This window comes from Amblyomma maculatum, chromosome 4, assembly GCF_055883805.1.
Source record: "Amblyomma maculatum isolate TAMU_Amacu chromosome 4, ASM5588380v1, whole genome shotgun sequence".
NCBI classification, from domain to species: Eukaryota; Metazoa; Arthropoda; class Arachnida; order Ixodida; family Ixodidae; genus Amblyomma; species Amblyomma maculatum.
Window position 1 is genome coordinate 76,731,103 of NC_139347.1, and position 20,300 is coordinate 76,751,402.

General features: G+C 46.5%; 1 protein-coding gene across 1 annotated transcript in view; it reads right to left on the minus strand.

Annotated features, from left to right (window-relative positions):
* Positions 1-20,300, minus strand: part of LOC146191469 (dachshund homolog 1-like) — a 206,653-nt gene that overhangs the window by 28,659 nt on the left and 157,694 nt on the right. The window contains exons 4-6 of the mRNA XM_084600332.1: positions 8,176-8,264; positions 7,466-7,621; positions 6,335-6,565 (exon numbers count right to left, since the gene is read on the minus strand). Of these exons, the coding sequence (XP_084456458.1) occupies positions 6,335-6,565; positions 7,466-7,621; positions 8,176-8,264 (476 nt within the window). The remainder of the gene's footprint in view (positions 1-6,334; positions 6,566-7,465; positions 7,622-8,175; positions 8,265-20,300) is intronic.

Consider the following 20,300-nt stretch of genomic DNA (forward strand, 5'->3'; position numbering starts at 1 on the left):
TCCGCTTCGCGGACCATTGTTCGAGCCTTGACTGGGAACTCGTCGAGCGCTCGCACAGCAAAGCCGTCTTGTGTGAGGAAGGATTATTTCTTGGGGCGAAAATCGCCGACCTTTCCGAGCGGTGACAGCCGTAAGGGATCGGCGTAGCGCTAAGTGAATTAGGCGCACCGTCGTACAATATGCGAGTGATTATTTGAAGCGTTACCGGGAAACCGAAGCTAATTACGTAGCTTCTGCGCAACGCATCTGCCTGTATAAATTCGCGCCCGAGTAGGCTTTGAGTATAACGTTCGCTACCGTTTGATTAGACTGTGACTGCGGAAAGCGTATATACGCTTATGGTGTTGGGCACTTTCAGTTCATTTTTTCCTGTGCGTATAACTCGTTTTCCTACTTTGTATGACCGTGCCATTGTTGGAAAATTACGAATCCATAATTGTTTCGCGTGTTCGTGGGGCACTCCCAATTTGATTAAATTGATATTAAATGGCCAAGTAACTAGCGCCTTTTAACCTAATCGTCCACACGTCCTTACGCCGCCGCGATTGAGGCCATTTTCAGACATGCTGAACACGCAAGTACTTGACTAAATGCAGTGACACAGTGTGTAAATATAGCTTTATTGACGAGCTCGACTCTGCGTCCGTCCCTATGTCTATAGTTTATTGCCTAGTTAGAAATGAAAGGATGCGAAGCCAGCACCTCTCGGCATCGGATGCAGACGTAAGACAGCTTTGTGCAGTTCGGAACGACTTGGGTGCTGTCACTTTAACGATAAGGTTCCCTCTCGCAACTAAATACACGGTAGCCATCAAGTTTACAGCTTACGAGACACTAACTTTTGTTCCACACATGTTTTCCAGCCACACAAAGGAGGGTTGTCGTTCTAGATTGGAAACATTCTTCTTTCCCTCGGATAATCACACGAAGTTAAAACGTAACCTCCTTTCCTGCACCAGTATACTTCCTGCCAAGGGGACCAGGAAAAAGCGGAAGCAAGAAGCGTCGCTACGTCGGACGCCTTTTCCGTACGCGTCATTCAAGTTCAAATTGACGACCGGAGGCCGAGAAATCTGACGCTGCTGAAGAGATGCAACGGGAGCAATTCACGCTCCAATACTCTTCCCGCATACTTAACGAGAATCCCCAGAAAGACAAGCAGAGGTGCGGAGCAAGAAGAAAGAGCGGCTTTTCACAGAGTCCTGGGCTCTGCGGCGTTTTCCGCAAACGAGATCGCAGGAGGCGCGAAAGCCTCCCTCATCAGGCAAAAATCTCGAGTGGCGAGCCGTCGCCGCACGGCACCAACGAAAAATGACAGCGGTCGGCGCGAGCGTGCCGCCCATAAAAGACGGGACGAGCGAGGACGACCTGAAGCCTGCCAGACCAGAGATCACCGCCTCTCTCTCAGCACCCTCCTTCCCCATCAATATGACGCCTCTCAGCGCGAGCTTGCCTCGCGCTCTGTGTCGCGTTAAGCATGAGGAGGAGGACGAGGAGGAGGGAGGAGGAGGAGGAGAAAGCTGAGAGACGGAGAGTACGGAAAAACCTCGGACCCCTTTATTAAAAGTCGTAAACTACGAGGTCGTAGTCGGGACGAGGGGGGCGAGGTATGGAAACGAAGAGCACGTCGTGCCGTTCAGCCCGGTCCACACGTTGTCTTATTTGCCGCAGCGACCACTCTCTCGTTCAAGTTTTGCCCCCAACAAGCGCAAGACGCTACTCCGCAATTCGCTTTCCAGGGCCCTTGGAATCATTTTCGGCACAGAGGCGGCGACGATACCACACACCTCTCCTAGCTCACCGTCGCGGAACAGCGCACAAAATTGTCTTCAAGCGTGGAGCCGACCGCACAACCCTTTCAGCAATGCTCGCTCTAAAGAAACAAAAGTGCGTGCGGCAGATAGAGAGAAGGAGAGATCTCGACTGCCCCTTGGGTGCTCGGAGGTACTCCGCTCTCTCGCCGTTCGCATACAGAGGGGAGTAAAAAGACAGTCCTCGTGCAGTGTTAGTTATTGCTCAGGATTTAGGTGAGCCTAGCGATGGCTGTAATTAGAGGGCAGTGATGAGGACCACGCGGGAGCGTTGCTTGCCGCGAAAGTTTCTGCTACTGTTTCATTTCTCCAAGAGAACAAACGAGTGGCTTTGTTTTCACACCCTATAGAGACGTATACGTTCTCTGCAGGGTAGTGAAAGAATGGGCTGCCGTTTTTAGAAGCGTAGCTGACTTGATAATACTTAGGAGCCAGTTATTCAAATGCATTATGTGATCCACATCACACTCAGATTGTTGTTTAATGTCATTAGGAGCTCATCGGGGCTAAAAGAGACGTGCGCCATTATGCCTGGCAGAAGTAGGTAAGGTATGGTGAAACAAATAAGAATGGATAAAAGGAAAGTGGCAGGTGTAAAGAGGAGATAAAATATTTCTCACGTCCGTGCATATGAAGTTAATTCAATTATGGATAATTATTAAAACGCGAAAAGTAAGAATTTTGCAACGTGCTATCGTGTATCAACGCTTAGTGTTAGCATAACCAGCCGTACGCAGTTTCTTTTTTCTTCTTTTTTTTTTTTCAGTACCTTTCTTAAAATTGGAAAACTGGATGCCAAACTCATTCACGTTGCAAATGCACATGAGATACCCTAACTGCACAAGGAAACCACTATCTAGCCTCTAGTTAAAATAAAAATATAAATTATGAAGTTTGCTTTTGGCTGAAACAGCATGCAAACTGAGTATGCTCGTTAAGGGAGCGAATGATTATTATTTGGGCTTGTATCAAATTTCTTGCGACTTCATTAGGTCCAGTGAGTAGCATAACAGTGTTGTGGTTAGAGTACGAAAGCTTCCGTTCCTTACTGGCACATCGTCCTCAATAAACGTGCCATTACGTGCACATGTCGTCTTTTCAACCTTAACTAAAGTTGGCGGCGTGAATGGTTATTATTTGGGCTTGTCTCAAATTTCTTGCGACTTCGTTAAGTCGAGTAAGTAGCATAACAGTGTCGTGTTTAGAGTACGAACTTAGCTTCCGCTCCTTACCGGCACATCGTCCTCAATAAACGTGCCATTACGTGCACACGTCATCCTTTCAGCCTTAACTAAAGAACTAAAATTGGCGGCATTTTGATTTTTATTGTTTAACCGTGCTTACGCTCTTCGCAAATCCGCCGCCACCCAGTAGCGACCCATGTTCGGGAGTTTTTACAACGCTGACTTGGATACCGATTTGAGGAATCTGACCGGCTACGGCAAGAAAGTGAAAAGGCGGTACAGAAATAAAAATGAAATAGGAGGGAGCTGAGAAATGGGGCCAGAGATAGAGTATACTGCAGGACGGAGAGAACGCTGAGAGTGAGAGGGTGAGGGAAGCTCCGCGGGTGGGAAAGTAGGAGGGTCAGATAACGTGCCCAGCGCCGTCGCTGCAGGATCGCACACGCAAAGCCAGCGCAAACAGGCGGAACCGCGGCGTCCTTTTAAAAACGCGATGTTTGTTCCGGTTGATCGAAGGCAGGCCTCACTCGTCTCCCATCGCGACCGGCGGCGAAGGGGCCGGAAGAGAGCAGCGCGCCAGATATGTGCACCGCTGGTTGGGAAAAGAAAACGCGTCGGGTGTGTGATTTTTCAGTTGTTTTTTTTTTTTTTTCCGCCGAATTTTCTTGTCTCGTTATTTCGCCTTAGAATGCCGGCTGTATGCCATATTGCTTCCCCCAATAAGATCTCCATGTATATATGACGCCGTCACGCGGGAAAATGGTACATGACACGCTTAGCAGCCTTTGCTGTAAGTAAATTTGCAAGCGACCACCTAATACATTCACCGGTGATAATTATTTCTCCACATCACCCTCACATATGCATCTGATATTAAAAACATATTGCGTGGACGCCTGTGCAACTTTTCTTGCCCTGTTGGGGATAAAAGAGTGAATACTAGCGGTCATAACGGAGGTGCGCTTCCACTATTCTTTGAGGAGATATATCATTGTTCTTCTTCGTTCGTGCTGATTATCGATTAAAGCTTCAAGACTATTAACAGCAACGAAACTGCCTGAAAGTCGGTTAGAATTAACACAGCGATGCCAATCAATAAAACAGATGCAATGCGAAAATAGATGGCAATAACTACAAATATTAACACTGCTGCAGCCACACTCCTATGAAAGGTGCGTGCACATTTGTGCGCAGGAATGTAACGAAATACAAACAGAAGCCAGATTTGAACCACCTTCAGCACCATCTTATTTTGATTCAAGTAAGAGGGATGTACGCTTCTTGTCCTCCACCTCCCCTGCCCCCTTTGTTTCGTTCTGTTTTTTATGCTCAAATTCATATTGCTCTTCCTTGATACGAACAAATTAATGAGTACCAGTTCGAGCAGTTTCCGGCAGTCCCGGTAGACTTCGAGGGAACGTAAAAAAAACTAGCAACAGTGCGCAGCAGAACATTTCTGTTCAGTTCAAGGGGAAAATGTTGGCTGTTTTCAACTCACACAAAGAGAGAAAACATGAAATTAACCAAAACCGAGGGCAAACAGTGCAAAGCAGTTGGGGTTCACGGCGCTCAGAGAGACAGCAGCTCGAAACAAGGGGTCCGAAATAGAGATTGACACCGGAAGTGACGCGACAAATAGCGGTCGCGTCGGGGCAGCGGCTAAGCCCATTTCATTTCCGGAAAGCGCTCGCCCCGCGAGGTCCCCGCTTGCCCCCTGCCGTGACGCTCGTAAATTCACCCCACGTCATTTCCGGGCCAAGCCCAGCCGAGCCGAGCCTAGTCGGTGCCTTGACTTCTTGACATGGGTATGCTGCCAAGAAAGAAAGAAAAAAGAAGAAAAAACGAGGAAGCAGAAGCGAAGTACACATATATGAAAGATCGGGTACACGAACATGGGATGAAAGGAAGAAGAGAAAAACTTTGCACAAAAAATATGTGTTAGAGACTCGGCGGCGAAGCGGTTGCATAGACTGTCAGGAAGCGCAAGAGAACGCTTAGAGGAGAAGAAGGAGAGTCAATGAAAGCCAGTGAAAAGCGAGAAAGGAGACAAAGAGAAGGGTGGGAGGAGAAGGACGAGGTGGAGAGATTTCTGTTCGGCAATATGGCGCCATCCGGCTAGTCGCTCTTAGCGCGCACACATCTCCCGAATTTCCAAGCGGGAAACGGGATAATAAAGCAACACACACGCACATACACACTCGGTGCCGGAAAGCAGAGAGCGTGTCGAGTTGGTTCCTGGCGGCAGAGACGACGAGAAGGAAGAAATAAAAGGAAGGAACAAGAAAGAAGGTAAGATGGAACAACGACGTGCGAAGGGAGGTGACTCGAGAATTAAGAGGCCGGGAGAGAGGGCTCACAGAGTGGTCATTAGACTACGGCTCTAGGCGCGGACTCGAGCGAGTCGCGCGTGTCCCTTTTATGCAGTATGCAAATTGAGGCTTTATTGGCGGAAACGTGGCGCTAAATCCCCACCGTCGAAGAGAGAGATGGACGGTCGCGCGACACGTACCACCAGCTGCAATATTTTCTTGCGTTTCAAGTTCCCCCACTTTTTTTTTTTACACTTTCATAATCTTCCTGGGCAACGCGTCACGAAGAAGAGGTGCGGACTTGCGTTCAGCATATAAATCCGCAACGAAGCCTTCTTAGCGCTCGCTTTCACTGGCAAGGACCTCTGCAGCTTGCTGCCCGAAGCTTTGAACGAAGTGCGAATTCAGGCATGTATCACGCACTCACCCCTTCTGAGAACATGGCCGCTATTTGTCACAACGAGCCTTCCTTTGTAGTCATCGCGCCAGTAAAAAAAAAAATAAAAATAAAAAAAATTTAAGCGTCTTGAGTGCACTGCGTGCACGTAGGACGTCTTAGGTTCTTGTGGCTTCAAGCCGTACGTGACCGCAATTGTTATAGGCAGCGATTATTCTTTAGAGGCGATCAGCTCAGCACGACATTTTACTGCTATTTGATTCGATGGCAACATTTACCTGACCAAAGACTTCCTAAGAAATCGGCGTGCACCATCAAAGCATCTTCAGTGGTTGCTACCGAAATGTATGAACGTATTATCGTGCGCGCTTTGCGAACTGAATAAGAGGAGCATATTCTCAGGCTAAACTCCCTATTTATTTCAAGGTGCATTAAAAAATAAAGGGAGCTCTTGATCGTTTGCAAATATCCTGAAAGCCTAACTGTACCTACAACTTTATTCGTCCGCGCGAGCCCTCGCTCTTGCGTTTAAAACTTGATATATTCTCGCCAACACTGCGTTTTGAGGCCAATGACCGATTGCCACCACCAGAAAGAAAGTGTATACATGCAGGTACTGCTGCTGGCGCTCACCCTTCTCGATGCTGATCTGGCGGTCCTGGTGCCGGGCGTTGTCAGCCGCAACCTTGAGCAAGCCCTGGATGTTCCGCAGTAGCGTTTCGATGGATGACACTGCGCCCAGGCCAAGCGCGGCGTCCATACCGTAGCGCTCGTCCATGCCACCGCCCGGAACCCCCTGTCCGCCGCCCCCGCCAGACCCGCCTTGGGGCTCCGGGCTGCTACTGCCTTCGGCACCGCTCAGCTCTGTCCGCAGGCGGAGAAGGGAGAAGAAAAAAGCTGTCGCGAGGTCGAAGCTTTAAAAGAGTAGATCAGGTTAAAAAGAGCGGAGCAATCACTTGGCGAAAGAGAGCGCTATATTCAAAATGCGATAGGTGTTAGATTTACAAGGGAAACCCTGCTACTTGAGAAGTTTCGCCGCTGCCAACGGAAGTGCCTTCTGAGGAAATAGGTGCAATAACTCGAAAACGATGAAAGAAATATATCTATAATATCTTTAAAAAATTCTCAAAATAACGAAACATCGCACTTTCACACAGTCTACAACTGCAGCATGACGAAAAGCATATGTAGCACTTATATTGCCTCTAGCACTCACGTTGTATCCATGTCCAAATATCATATACAAGTCTTACCTGCCGTGGTTGATCAGTAGTTAGGGTAATCGTCTACTAAGCCGGATGACTATATGGTTTAATCACGGCCATTGGTTTAGGGCCTTGCCCATATCTGCGCTTCTCACCGCGCAAAATATGCCCCAAATAGACCTCACGCACCAAATCTCTGCTGTGAGGAATATGTGCTACGATTGCTACATAAAACATGGGCGCTTTACTGAGATACGGCTTGCCTGCCAAACGGGATTTTACAGCTACCCCATTCACCCAAGTTCAATTTCGTACACAACGTCGAGGAGTGCTCTCAGTCGATGACCAAGAGTTGCGCCGACACTCCGTATTCCAGTTTGGGTGAGACCAACAGTTCTCCGAAATGCAACGGCGGTCAAGAAGAATTTCCTATAGTGAATGGTTCTTTCTTCTCTTGTGTAGAGATCTCAATGTCGCGATTAATTTCGCAACGCACATTCGGGGCGGGGAAAAACTTTAATCCGGCAATGAGGGCCTCTACGCATGAAGGGCAACGTACCGGGGTCCCTGTCGTCCGTGTCGTCTTCGGTGTCGTCTTCGGCATCAGCAGCCGCGCCGTCGTGGTACTCCCTGGCCGCGCTGTTGCGATGGCCGTGTTGCGACAGGTTCAGCACCGGAGGCCCGTGTCCGTTGGACTCCGACACCGGAAGGCCGCCTGCCGTCGCGAGACAAGCGCTTCGTTTTCCACTGTACGCAATCTCATTCATCGCCCCACAACTCTGTTTTCTTCTTAAGAAATCAACTACCTTTAGAAAAACCAACCGAATCTATTCCACGTGCAGGAAACAACTATACCGAAAACCTTCCGTCAAATAAAGAATAGAAACGCGCTGGCTTTTTTTTTTTTTTAATCTTGTGTTAATTCGTTTTGCCGTAGAATTAAGTATGAACTCTTGAGTATAGTTGCTTCCTATTCTCTTGGCACTTAAAACAAAGCAAGTAACGAAATGAACGTTAAAATAAAGGCACAAGAGAAAATTTACTCCTGTAGCTTCCTCTATTTTCCTTTCGTCCCTTGCACTCTGCGAGCATCGAGATGGATTACTACATTGTATTGAGTACGTATACACTCGGCAAACGACAGTTATTTTTCATAGCACGATGAAAGTGCGCAGACATAAAGAGGGACTCATCCGGTTAATCTGTCACCGGCATTGCCATGCTTCTACACGTCACGTCGCGACAAACTGCAGGACAGGCGGATCTCACCATTCACAAAAGCGGCCGAATCCTTAAGCCGGCTTCCATCGTAGGACGAAAAGTTCCGGTCCCTAACGCTGCCGCCATCGTCTCGCAACCTGCACAAGGTCAAAATGGAAACACGTACGAGTCAGAGTTAATTTCCAATCCCGTATGACGCTCACGGCGCACACTGATATTTCCAGCAAAAACACGAAGAAAGGCTGCGAAAAGTTATAATATGGGCGATGTATTGGCGACATCTCTTCCTCTCTCATGTACACTTCAGAAACCCTGATCTAACGGCCTCAGAAGATGAAGCGAATGAAGAAATGCTTAAGCCTCAGCTCCAAATGTGAATTTTGTGCAGCGGTTCAGCTGTAGCGTATGCGATGTCGCTAAAGAAAGACGATGTTAGAAACTGCCTGAAAGCCAAGTGCTTCAATCTCAATCACTTAGGGCCATATATAAGAACTCTTCTTATCTTACGCGGTTTCCTTGCCTGACACGAGGAGCCCTCCTTTTTTCCTCAAATGAAATTTACTATATAGGCAAAGCCTATCTAGTAACTCTACCTCAACTCAAGGAAGCGTTAAAGAGAGCAACTTAGTTTGCGAACCACCCTCACCTCATCCATGGGTAAGGAGGAACTAAAAGAGACGAGACTGTTGCTTTTACAGAAGCATTTACATAAACAATGCTAGTTTATATAGAAGTTGCTCCCAATGAGTATACGTCATTTGCATATTGTACACAATAAGCGGGGAAAAGTCGCTTAGCTGAAGAAGCACAGCACCGACGCTTTTACAATTTCAGCTGCGGAACCGAACAAGTCAGTGCAGTGAATGCATTGCAATTCGTGAGCGCGGAGCAGCTAGGTATCAAGAATTAGTCATTCGTATAGTGTGGAATAGAAAACATTGCGCACGACCGTTAATTCTGCTAAGTGCAAACGATGATAACCTCGAAATTTATGCACATAATAAATGTTTTATGTCTTACAAAGAAACTGTCCTTTTTGGAAAGTGTGCATTATCAACATTCTTAAACATACAGCGGCATTTTACCACCGACGTCATGGACTGCGCAAGCAGCCGTGGTGCCATGTTGTAACGGCCTCTATGAAAGGGAGTGGGAAAGATTGATGAAAAATTGGATCGGCCGGAACCTTCGCACAAAGTATATAGGAATGTAAGGCCTGTGATGGGCCACACGTCATTTCCATTTTAATTCAAACCGGAACGAACAGTAAGCCAGGAAAGCTTCTTGCGGGCTTACAACCAAGAACGTCTTTTGTTCTTCGATAAAGCAAAACTGTACCAGGAATGGAAGGTAGTATAATTAAGAAAAAAAAAAAAAACAGTAAATGATCAAAATCAAGCTCCACACACCCAGTGCATATAGGGGAAGTCTAGATTTTTTTTTTTTTTTTTGCGATCCAATTTGCATATTTCTGGGGGGAAGCAACCGCAATGAAGGTTGGTGTTGGTTTTTGTTTTTTTATATCTTCTGTTTTGTTCCGAATGTAGTTTCATCGATATTTCTTTTGTTCATTATACTTTTAGTTTCATTTTGGTTTGTTTTCTGATCGTGGAGTTTTTAACGGGTTCAATTATCAGCTTTCCACACAATAAAACTTTCGGAATCGAGCCTCATATGAAGAGACGCTCGCCCTGTCTTCAACTTAGCATGATAAAGTTTTTAATCAGGTTTACCGTCAAGGTGTTACGCGGCTGCCTTTAACGGAGGTTCTGAATACAGAAGCACAATCGCGCAAGCGCAAATGCACAGCAAATGAACTTGCTATTGTCATTGTAATAGAAGCAATTGTCTCTAACTTCTCCAAAGTTTCAACGCGTTATTAAAGTGTGCAGGATACCCGCAGTTCCAATCACGTTACTAGGTGTGCATTAACACTATATACCAAGTACACTTACTTGGCTCTAATAAAATCTGCTGAGAGTAATACGCAGCCTTTTATAAGCAAAATATTTTTTTTTTATTTTTTGCTATCAATACCGAGGTTCCCGCAATTTAAAGTTCGCTCAAATAACAGCAGTATGTTAGCGTCTTAACTCATGTGCAAAGAAAACTGATGTTGCTGTCACGACTCAGATTACCTCAAAAAGCTGTGTGCAGGAAATCTATAAGAGAGAGCTGTATAGACATGGTAGCCGCTAACGCTTGCTAGACGTTTAACGATGGGTTCCAACAGCTCTTGATTAGTTAAAGGGCATTTTGATTTTTGGATCGGGATTCATATAGAAGACTGATTTCGCAGAACACATACGCAAAAAGGAGTAACTTTCGCCTATAAAAAAAGCTTACGTGTCATGCCGCATAACGTAACCTGTCTTACTCATATGGCATGAGATTATGGCTAGTTACTAAAAATTGAAAAGACGCTTAACAATCGCCTCAAGAGTCGAAGCGATAGTGCCTTTAACACCTCCTATTAGTTCGGCGAATATCATTTATAATTAACCATCTGTTGATTAGCGTACAGTGGTACGGCAAAGCATACACTAGGCGCCCATATTGCACTGCATGCGCGCCACCTGTACTTCGGCATCGTAGTGACATAGCGGGTTTTGTTGTGGGCACTGCATGCCGGCGCTGATTTTCGCGTTACAACAGTGGATAACAACACCGAAACCGGGTTTCCTGCGACACGGGGCCCTTACGATACCTCCGCTTCTCGCCCACACCGTGCCTTCCCTTACGTCGTTGTTCTCCAAGTGTATACTCCGTAGATGCATATTTATTAGAAGTACACCATAGCTTTTCAATATATGCTTATTTATGCAAGACAATTTTCGGAGAAAGCGGCAACTGCCGACATCACGTTAAGCGACTTTAAGATCACGATAAAGATCAGGATACTCGCTGCAAGAACACGAGTTTAAGTCAAACCGCAAGAGGAAAACAACAAAAAAGAAACAAAGTCGGGGGGTGCCTGCCAAACAGTGCTCACCCAGTCAGCAAATAAAGCGGTGCCTTTATTACGCAGACTCAGCCTCAAACATACATGGCTGTCAAGCGTCTAATTCCAGGCAGCACGCTTGGCGTGTTGGAGACAGTTCTCGCTGTTATTCGACTTGCTTTTCGCTGTCGCACCGCACAGCAAAACAAACTTTCTGAAAGGATCATCGTGTGACGCTAAGCTATACAGCAACAGCGGAGCTGCAAAGCCTGACGGACAGCCGAGGGAATCTCGCATTGATTCAGCTACGGTTTTGTTGCCTAACTTTCCCTCCTTGGCCGAAAGAAACAAAAGTAAATATTACTGGTAAAGAAATAACTCAGAGCAGCCAAATATGAACCCTGAAAACGGCTTAGCCCTCAACCCCAAAACATCATCAAAGCAAAACAAAACGGCTTCGGTACAATGAAGAAAAAAAAAAAAAAAAAAAACGAGGACAGCTATGACAGATTCAGATTTACGCTGGGTTGCTCTTAATGCCATTGTTTTGGGAAGTGTCGAAACGACCCCTTTGTCTGTTCCCCTTTTCTTTCTTGCCATTTTACTTCCACAATTTTTTGTGACTCAATATATTCGTAGAATGGATCCAGTGTGTGCCCTTTTATTGTAACGTAATTGCGTACATATCACCCAGAGCACACCGGCGCTTCAAAGACAACAGAGCCCCAAAAATGGCGCGCTCTTTTATTACTTCCGAGCTTTTTTATTATTTTTTTTAATCCGGAAGAAAAAAATGAGGGGCGCGCATATGAGATCTGTTAATCCGCAGTCATCCTCTTTTGGCTTGTGCCCCTCTTCCGGCTTTGTTCATATTAATCTCTCCTTTGTTGTTCCTGTTCTTCTCAATTACTTGCGCTTCCATGTCTATCGCATCTCAGGTCAGGGATAAGGTAAACATACACATGTTTACACACACACACACAAAAAAAAAAGCCCTGCGTTACAATCTTGTTTGTAGGTTCATACGTCGAATATAGCTAACCATGGGTGTTACCTTTCATTGTGCAACCAGAGCAGCATTCTGTGCTCCTGTTAGCATTAAAGAAAGGGTTCTGCTGCACAACCTTATAAAATCGCTGACGCTTCGCAATGAGACGAAAGGGCACTTCTAGCATATATACGTATAGGGTCTTGAACTAACAAAGGAAGTGCGCACGCACGCACGCACGCACGCACACACATGGACACACATGCACACATACACAAAAAAGACTGGGTGTATCCAATCCAAGCAAGCACGTGCAGATGCTAGCCTCGTGAAACCATGTAATATGTGGAAATGAAGTGACATGCACTGAATAATTTAGTCCATGATCACTGAATACCTATAAACAGATGTGAAATATGAAAAATTGGACTCTTCACATTAGGAATACAACAGCTCGGATGTGCTGCCCTAAATGTTATTACGTTCTTAATATCGTGGGCTTTTACGCAGCTAATAAATGAGCTTTTGAACTCTCACGGAGTTTAGGGGCTGATTTAGAAGGCTTTTAATTACTTGCGTACTTGCCTAAGTTGTCTGCTCCAATTTATAATTTCATGTTAATTACCCAAAAATGGAATTACACGACATAGGAAATGATCGGGGGTGGGGGATGGGGGGGGGGGGGGGGGGGGAGGTGCCACGACAGAGACAGACGAGACAAACAGAATGCCGCGCCCGACATATCAACGCTCAAAGGCAAGACTCACTCGGAAGAGCTGCCAGACGGGGCTTATTTGCTCAAATCGAGCTGTCACTGACGTCGGAAGCTTCCACACTCAGTTCGAGCTTGCTTTGATGCAGAGAAAGAACGCTCTTCGTTTGTCGCAACGCCTTTCCTTTGGAAACTTTCGTTTTGTTCGCGCGACGCAGTCGGTGCACGAGTAATTAGAGTGTCACCCTTTCTGCCGTTCCTGCTCACCCTTCTGAGCAGCGCTCTTCGGGCGCTGTGTCCGACTCCGCGGGCGAGCGAACAAACAAAAGGGCCGTGCTCAGACAAGCCCCGGAGGCGCGTGGGACCGACAGGACAAACGGGACCGCATTATGATTACTCGAGAGTGAAAGGGAAACAAGAGCGGCGCGAGGACATTAATAAATCGGTTTTGCTTTCTCACCGAAGTGTTCTGCGCTAGATCGGTAGCTGCGCCAGGCTCGAGGCCGAAATATATATATATATAACGTAAAGAAAGCAGCGGCAAAAGTACAAGCGGAAATGCCAAGCCTTCTCTCGCTCCAGGACGACTATGGGAGCTACAGAAAAGGAAAACGCTAAAGAAAGATGAGATGCAGCCGGCGTTGATAACTACGAGTACAAAGCAGGCGTCCGGGTTAAAAGGACGCCGATCGGAAAACGAAAGAAAGAGGTGCTTAGCTAAAGGAAAGAAAGGGAAACAACGACTGTTCGATTTGATTGCTCTCAAAGAGAAACCCGAGGGATCTAATGGAGCGGACGGTGTCGCAGGAAAAAGGGAGATAAAAATGAAACTTGAGAAGGGCTAAGGCACGGGTAAAAGAAGGGGACAGCAGTAAACAAACAAGCTCTCGATCCTATACATAACCCTTGCATAATCGAAGTTTTGCGCGTCGCGTCACTTCGTACACGGTTCCCTTTTGTGGAAGAAAGTGCTTCGCTCGAAGAAGACATGGTGAAGTATGAACGCGATGCACAAATGATGTTTAAGTAAGGAGAGACACTAGCAGCGCCTAAGAAAAGCAGCCAGGGAAATGAGGGGGCGACTGTTACTCTTCGCGAGTTTGAGCCGGAGGCTGGCCCCTCTTGCAAAAAAGCAGCAGCGTCGTTTCTAGGAGTACATATATACAGAAAAGAGGCAGAGGTCTTAATGGTTCCTTTCCGTTCTTATCTGTCGCCTGTGTATGAAGGCCACCGCGAAGCCCGCGCGAGGCACGAAATGGAAACCGTCGAGCTTTGAGCATTCGCAGGTCACCGAGATGCGCCGGCATAGCTGCAGCACCTAGCAGCAGCCATCTTGATGTCACGCAGGACTGAGGAATAGTTTCTTGAACCACGTATCTGAGCCTTCCGATTTCGCGGGTTCTATTCCCCCTCTATGTCGTTGCGACCACACAGGAACGCTTTTCCTCCCCTTCGCATTGGCAAGTATATGCGATGAGAGAAGCGGCGAAATAAAAAGAAAATAAGTAAAAACAAGTCCAGCACGCGACGAGCGTTCCTATCTGTAACTGTGCTGAGACGTTCGGATGCCACCGTAAAGACGGGACAGGGGAGGCGCAGAGAGGCTCAAATCGCGGAAGCGTTTGTCAATCTCATCCTCTCCATGTTTTCTTTTTTCTTCCTCGGCCGTGCACTCTACATAGAGACCATTTATCAGCCTCTCCAAGTGAAAAAAAAAAAAAAAAAAAAGGAAAAAAAAAAAAGACGGCGGCCGAACCACCACTTCCGCTCAAATCGAGACTGCAAGCACACCGCGATGGAACGCACACGTAGGTTCAAGATTATTTCTCTTTTCATTTAACTTTTTCTCTGTCTTTCTCCTGGTCCGTGCTCGTGGTCCACAATCGCTTTAAATTCCGCCCCGAAAGCGATGACCGAACGCACCACCGCCTATAGAGCTCAAGTGTCGGAGTCCCGTCATTCCAGGGAGGAGGAGTAGAGTCTGGAGGAGTCTCCCTTGCGCGCTATGTGCTACGGTACGCGATTTCCGCGCGGAAACACAGGTCTCTGCCAAGGCAGCAGCAGCAGCAGCCGATCCCGCTGTCCCTTCTGGAAGTCAAAAAGTCAACCTGCGACTTCGAAGTGGAAGGCTGGACTACTCGGGGTGGAAAAGATTGATGACTCCGGGCCCTGACCCGTGGCTGGTCGCCACCGCGCGTCTCTCTCCTGACAAATGGACCTCACCCTGGAAGATGCTGAGGCGAGCGTGTGTGGGCGCGTACACACGACGCCGGTCGGAGATCGCGTGTCCAGGATTTGGACAGGCCTGACCTTGCCGCTTCTGTTACCGGAGACGTCACGCAAACGTCCGAGTTGTTCGCGAAGGAGGCCCAAAAAGAAGAAAAGGCTGTGTCTTCGAACCGAAACATGTCACGTCAGATTTCCGCAAGGTGTTTTTCTTCCGCTTTCATTACAGCGCAGACGAATATTTGGTCTTGCTTATTATTTATCTAAGCAAAAGTTTTGCCGTCAGCCGCTTAAAGACAAAGTGATTACACCAAGCAAAACATCATAAATCGATCGGCACCTGCAAAAAAAAAAAAATAATAATAATAATAATAATAATAACAGTAGCTCTTACTGTAAGTTAGCAAATCCCAATTTACCAAAAATCATGCTCAAAACTCCTTCCGTTTCAGGATACGTCAACACTCATCCAGTGCCTTGCGGAGGAAGTTTCCTAACGAGACTGTCTTTGGACCCCACATTAGCTTTGGAGGAAAAGCGGCCATGCTTAGAGGTGCGCCTCGTGAAAACCGGCGCTGTCTGAGGGGAGTGCTGCGTTAACAAGCGCTCTAGAGCAACGCGATATTTTGGTTGAAAGACTATCGAACATATAAAGACTAATTCATATTTTTGTGGATTAATTACGTGAACGAAAGCTTATAGAATTGAAGACACGGCATGTCTTGAACGGTATAATTTTCGCAGCTTATTGTAAGATCAGCGTCCACGCGCAAGCGTCGTAATTCTGACTTTATTTCCTTTGTTTCGTTACGCATCCAACGAACAAAAAGTTAAGCAAAGGCGACCAAGACATTTATTTTTACACGGAGGTCACTGGGAACAACTGCACGTGATCGCTCACGAAACTGCGCTGCGAAAAAAGGCCAGGCGAAATTCTCCCCGAAAAAGGGATCCGTCTATAGTGGCGTGAAAAGCCGAGAAAATAATCCTGGCAATGGAGGCCGCTTTCGATTCATTGATCCTTCGAAACCCAGCAGGCTACAAGAGCGCCCCACATAAGTTCGATAAAGAGCGAGCATAGGCCGAAAGGAGAACAAGTGGTCGAAAGCGTGAATGCGTGCGGGGCCGTGTGTGGCTTTGCTCGCTCAACGCATCGTGAGCGGCGCATCGATCAGGTTTTGCCATCGGGCTCTGACTTTCTCAATGGCCTTCCTGTTTGACTCCGAGAATCTCGGCTCACAAGCGGACAAACATACGCGCGCAAAAGCAGGGCAACGAAACGCCCGCCTCGCTCATGTGAGCCTCCGTTTCCTCACAGTAAAAACAAAACGCATCAGAGGATCGAGGGAGCTGCTGAGAGAAGGCTACAGAATGGCGTCGGGCTGTAATCCGAGAGAACTGAATGCGCAGTTGTTTTAACGGGGGGGTCCCCCGGTTTGATGGATGTTGGGCATGCGCTGTCAATCCGAGAATGCTACGGAAAAAAAGGCGCCAACTTCCGTTCCCCCGCCCAACTATATGAGGCGCACATCCAAACTGACGAAACGCTGCAAAGCGAAGAAGTAAGTCGCGCTACAAAGAACTAAAGCTTAGTTACCCACTCGATATTGTACAAAGAAACGACAGCCCTGCATATAGGCCCCACGAACAAAGCGTTCCTTCGGCAACCGAATAGCGCTTGTACACGGATATTTAGTTCTTGTCCCGGGTTTCGGCTTCCTTGCTCGTCACGGGCGAAGCACAGGGGAGAAACCGAACGACGGGCTTGCGATCGGATTACGTTCGTCTTAATGGGTCTCGACGGTAGACGCGAAGCAGACTAGAACAATGAACTGGCCTCTTAAGACGCAACAAAATCATCGCTAAATAGAGAAGCCTTTTCGCAAGCCGAGTTTTCATACAACGAAGGCGAGGTTATTTGATTCCTTTGTGCACAGAAACCGCGCCCCAACGTGTAGTCAGGTGAAATTATGCACAATGAGATCAAAAACGAAATTGACACCCGGCGAGACGACGCGACGCTGTCGGAAAGGTAGAGGGGTGGGCGTTCATGGTTCAGAATTCAATATCGTCTTATATTTTGCTCTTAAACTGCGCGCCACCCTCCCTTAGTGCTGGGTTGACAAAGATGTTCGGGGGCTCAAATTCTGCGCGCTGTCTCTTTGTGCTGTGTGGTTCAGATAAAAAGCTTCGGGTTTCAGCTAATGGCAGGCTAGGTAGAGAACACGCGACCATGTAATGAAGTACACATTTGGAATACCGCCTGTGTACTGAGAAAAAAGTAAATACATAAAAAGCGGTACAACGCATGCCGACTGTAAAGTTGTTTGAAAACGTCCGTAAGTATATGCAAAGCGTCTTTTTTCATTGATCCTCATCTTTCCTCCCAGCTGTAATTGCCGACCAACCGTACGTTTTTCATTTTTACCTGTGCGCTTTTCCTGACGAAAGCTGACGTGTTGAATATGTACTGAAATGTTAATGAACAAATATAAATAAAATGCAGCGGCGTTATGAACAATCTACCGAAAAGAAATCCGCAATCTATTCGGCCACGGGTTTCCGAGTGCACACCATGCGGTCTGAATCGACCACTAACCCGAAAAGCGCTGTGCTGTGTGCCTGGGCGGCGCGAAAATAGTAATGTTTTCAATCCATTCAGCACGCTTATCGCGGCAAATTCAATAATTTCTGGGCGCTGTAACCGGTTGATTTGTTGCGGCAGCACTACTAGATATGGACACGCTCCAATTTCATCTTAATAGCCTTACGTGCTGACACGTTGAAAGACTGAGAGTACGCGCAAGCCTCTTATTGTAGTCTTATACTCTTGATTAGTAATCAGACTGTTATTGTCAATGCTATAAACAGACACTTAACAAAAAGAAATTGTCTGTTTCTATACGTGGTGCTCTACGCCCCCCACCCTCCGCGCACGCGCGCACGCACGTATACATACATACATACATACATACATACATACATACATACATACATACATACATACATACATACATACATACATACATACATACATACATACATACATACATACATACATACATACATACATACATACATACATACATACATACATACATACATACATACATACATACATACATACATACATACATACATACATACATACATACATACATACATACATACATACATACATACATACATGCATACATACATACATACATACATGCATGCATGCATACATACATACATACATACATACATACATACATACATACATACATACATACATACATACATACATACATACATACATACATACATACATACATACATACATACATACATACATACATACATACATACATACATACATACATACATACATACATACATACATACATACATACATACATGGCACCAGTATCTGCATATAAATAAGTCATAATCAAAATGAAGGCTTCATAAGCGGCCCTTCTCCGGCGGCACACGTCCTCAACTTCAAAATGAGTTTAGTAAAGAAGCTATCAACTCAAAATGCTCCTGATCAGCACGTAAACGGATTAAGTAGATGTTTCAAGGTGAAATTAAAATCTAAACAAAAATCATTGCGCATATTGTTTTACAAAACCTAGCAGGAAAGTAGAAGAGAGAGAGAGAATGTCATGCATAAGCCCTCTTCCTGCTGACGAGCATACGTGAGGTACAACTATCGCTACCTTCCTCTTCGCGTGCATCGTTTTTAATGCTCGGCGAATCACTGCAGTAGTCGCCAGAGGCCGACATTCCCTAATGATCGGAACGCGTGCGCATGACAGCAGAACAGATTTGAGTTTTATTGATTAACCATAAATGCCAACCAAACGAAGAGCAGTGTCATGTGGCTAAGAAAAAAATATTCATAGCGCAGCATTATGATTACAAGGCCCAGCAAACAAATATATGTAAAGGAATAACTGAATAGTATACAGTGTATCTGCAGCCCTGACATACCACAAACATCTGAGGAAACATCGTTTTGTGCTTGAGCTACGAAATTCATGACTTCCGCATGTGACCTAGAACACGGAGAACGAACGAAGAGAGCGAAGCACGAGCTGGATTTTCGAATTGTTTACGTTACTTTGGTCTTAAATCTTAGAATCCTTGCACAGCGCATAAAATACAAGAAGTAGATTGACTGCAGAAAACTGAGCGACATGGACTAGCGATCAATGAAGGGAACAAGGAAGTCTGCAGCAGAGTTCCGAATATCTACTCGGGCGAGCGTTATTACCAAAAGCGCAACAATGAGAAATACAGCCGAACATCGAGAGGAAGAAGGTACCGCAGATGTTTAGGCGTCTAATGACAGGTTCGCGTTTTCAGAAAGAGTAACATGGGCGCTCACAAACATTACAAGTGAAAGGAAACTAAAGCATACAGAGAGAGCAAAGAGGCAATAGCAGTTTGCCTACACGGTCCTGAATTCGAAGTTTAATCGCCGCAGTCAGAAAAAAAGAAAAGAAGTGTATCTAAAAGAAAGAAAAGGAGGTCTATATACGTCGCACCGGAAAATGCTTGTGGAAGAACGGCTGAAGAGAGAAGGAAGTTTGGTCTCTGCCCTTCCAATTCGGATAGACAAAAAGCAAGAACAAAGGGAAAGGAAGGCGAACGGAAAAAGAAACAATCCGGGAAGTCGATACCGCTCGGAACGGACGGAAAGCGAGCACTCACGTAACCAAAGCCACTGACGTACGTGCACGGCGAAACGCCCTGCTTCCTCTCTTCCCCAGCCGGGTGGGCGCGCAGGCGCGGAGAAATGGAAAAGTTAGGAGATAACAGATGCAAGCGACAGGCCAATTCCGGAGAGTTGGCGGGAAAGGGCTCGCTTGATTGATGAGCCCGAGCGTTTCCGCGCCAACGTTAAAGAGCAACCCGCGCGCACAGTGCGGACGGGCGCCTTGTTACTTTCCGATTTCCACTGGAGATGCGCGCGCACCGCTGAGTGAAGCGTGCGTGGCGTGCTCGAATGCCACCCCCCCCTCCCCCCCTTCATTTCTTTGCAGTTCCTCCTAGTGCTGACGCTCGCATTTCTGTTGCTGCAGTCTTCGTACAGTTTGTTTGCTTAGTCCTAATGGGAATGTCTCGTTGTTCAGCTTCGCAGACAAGGGCCCTTATGAACAGGGACGCAGGTATACCGGTCCATGACGAGCATTACTTAATTTTATTCTTTACTGCATCTATCAGCGCTTGTTTTGTGCTTGCGAGCACGCGTTCAGAAATAGGCCCCTTATGAAGTGACGCTCTCTTAGGGAAGATTGATACAAGCATTTAGACTA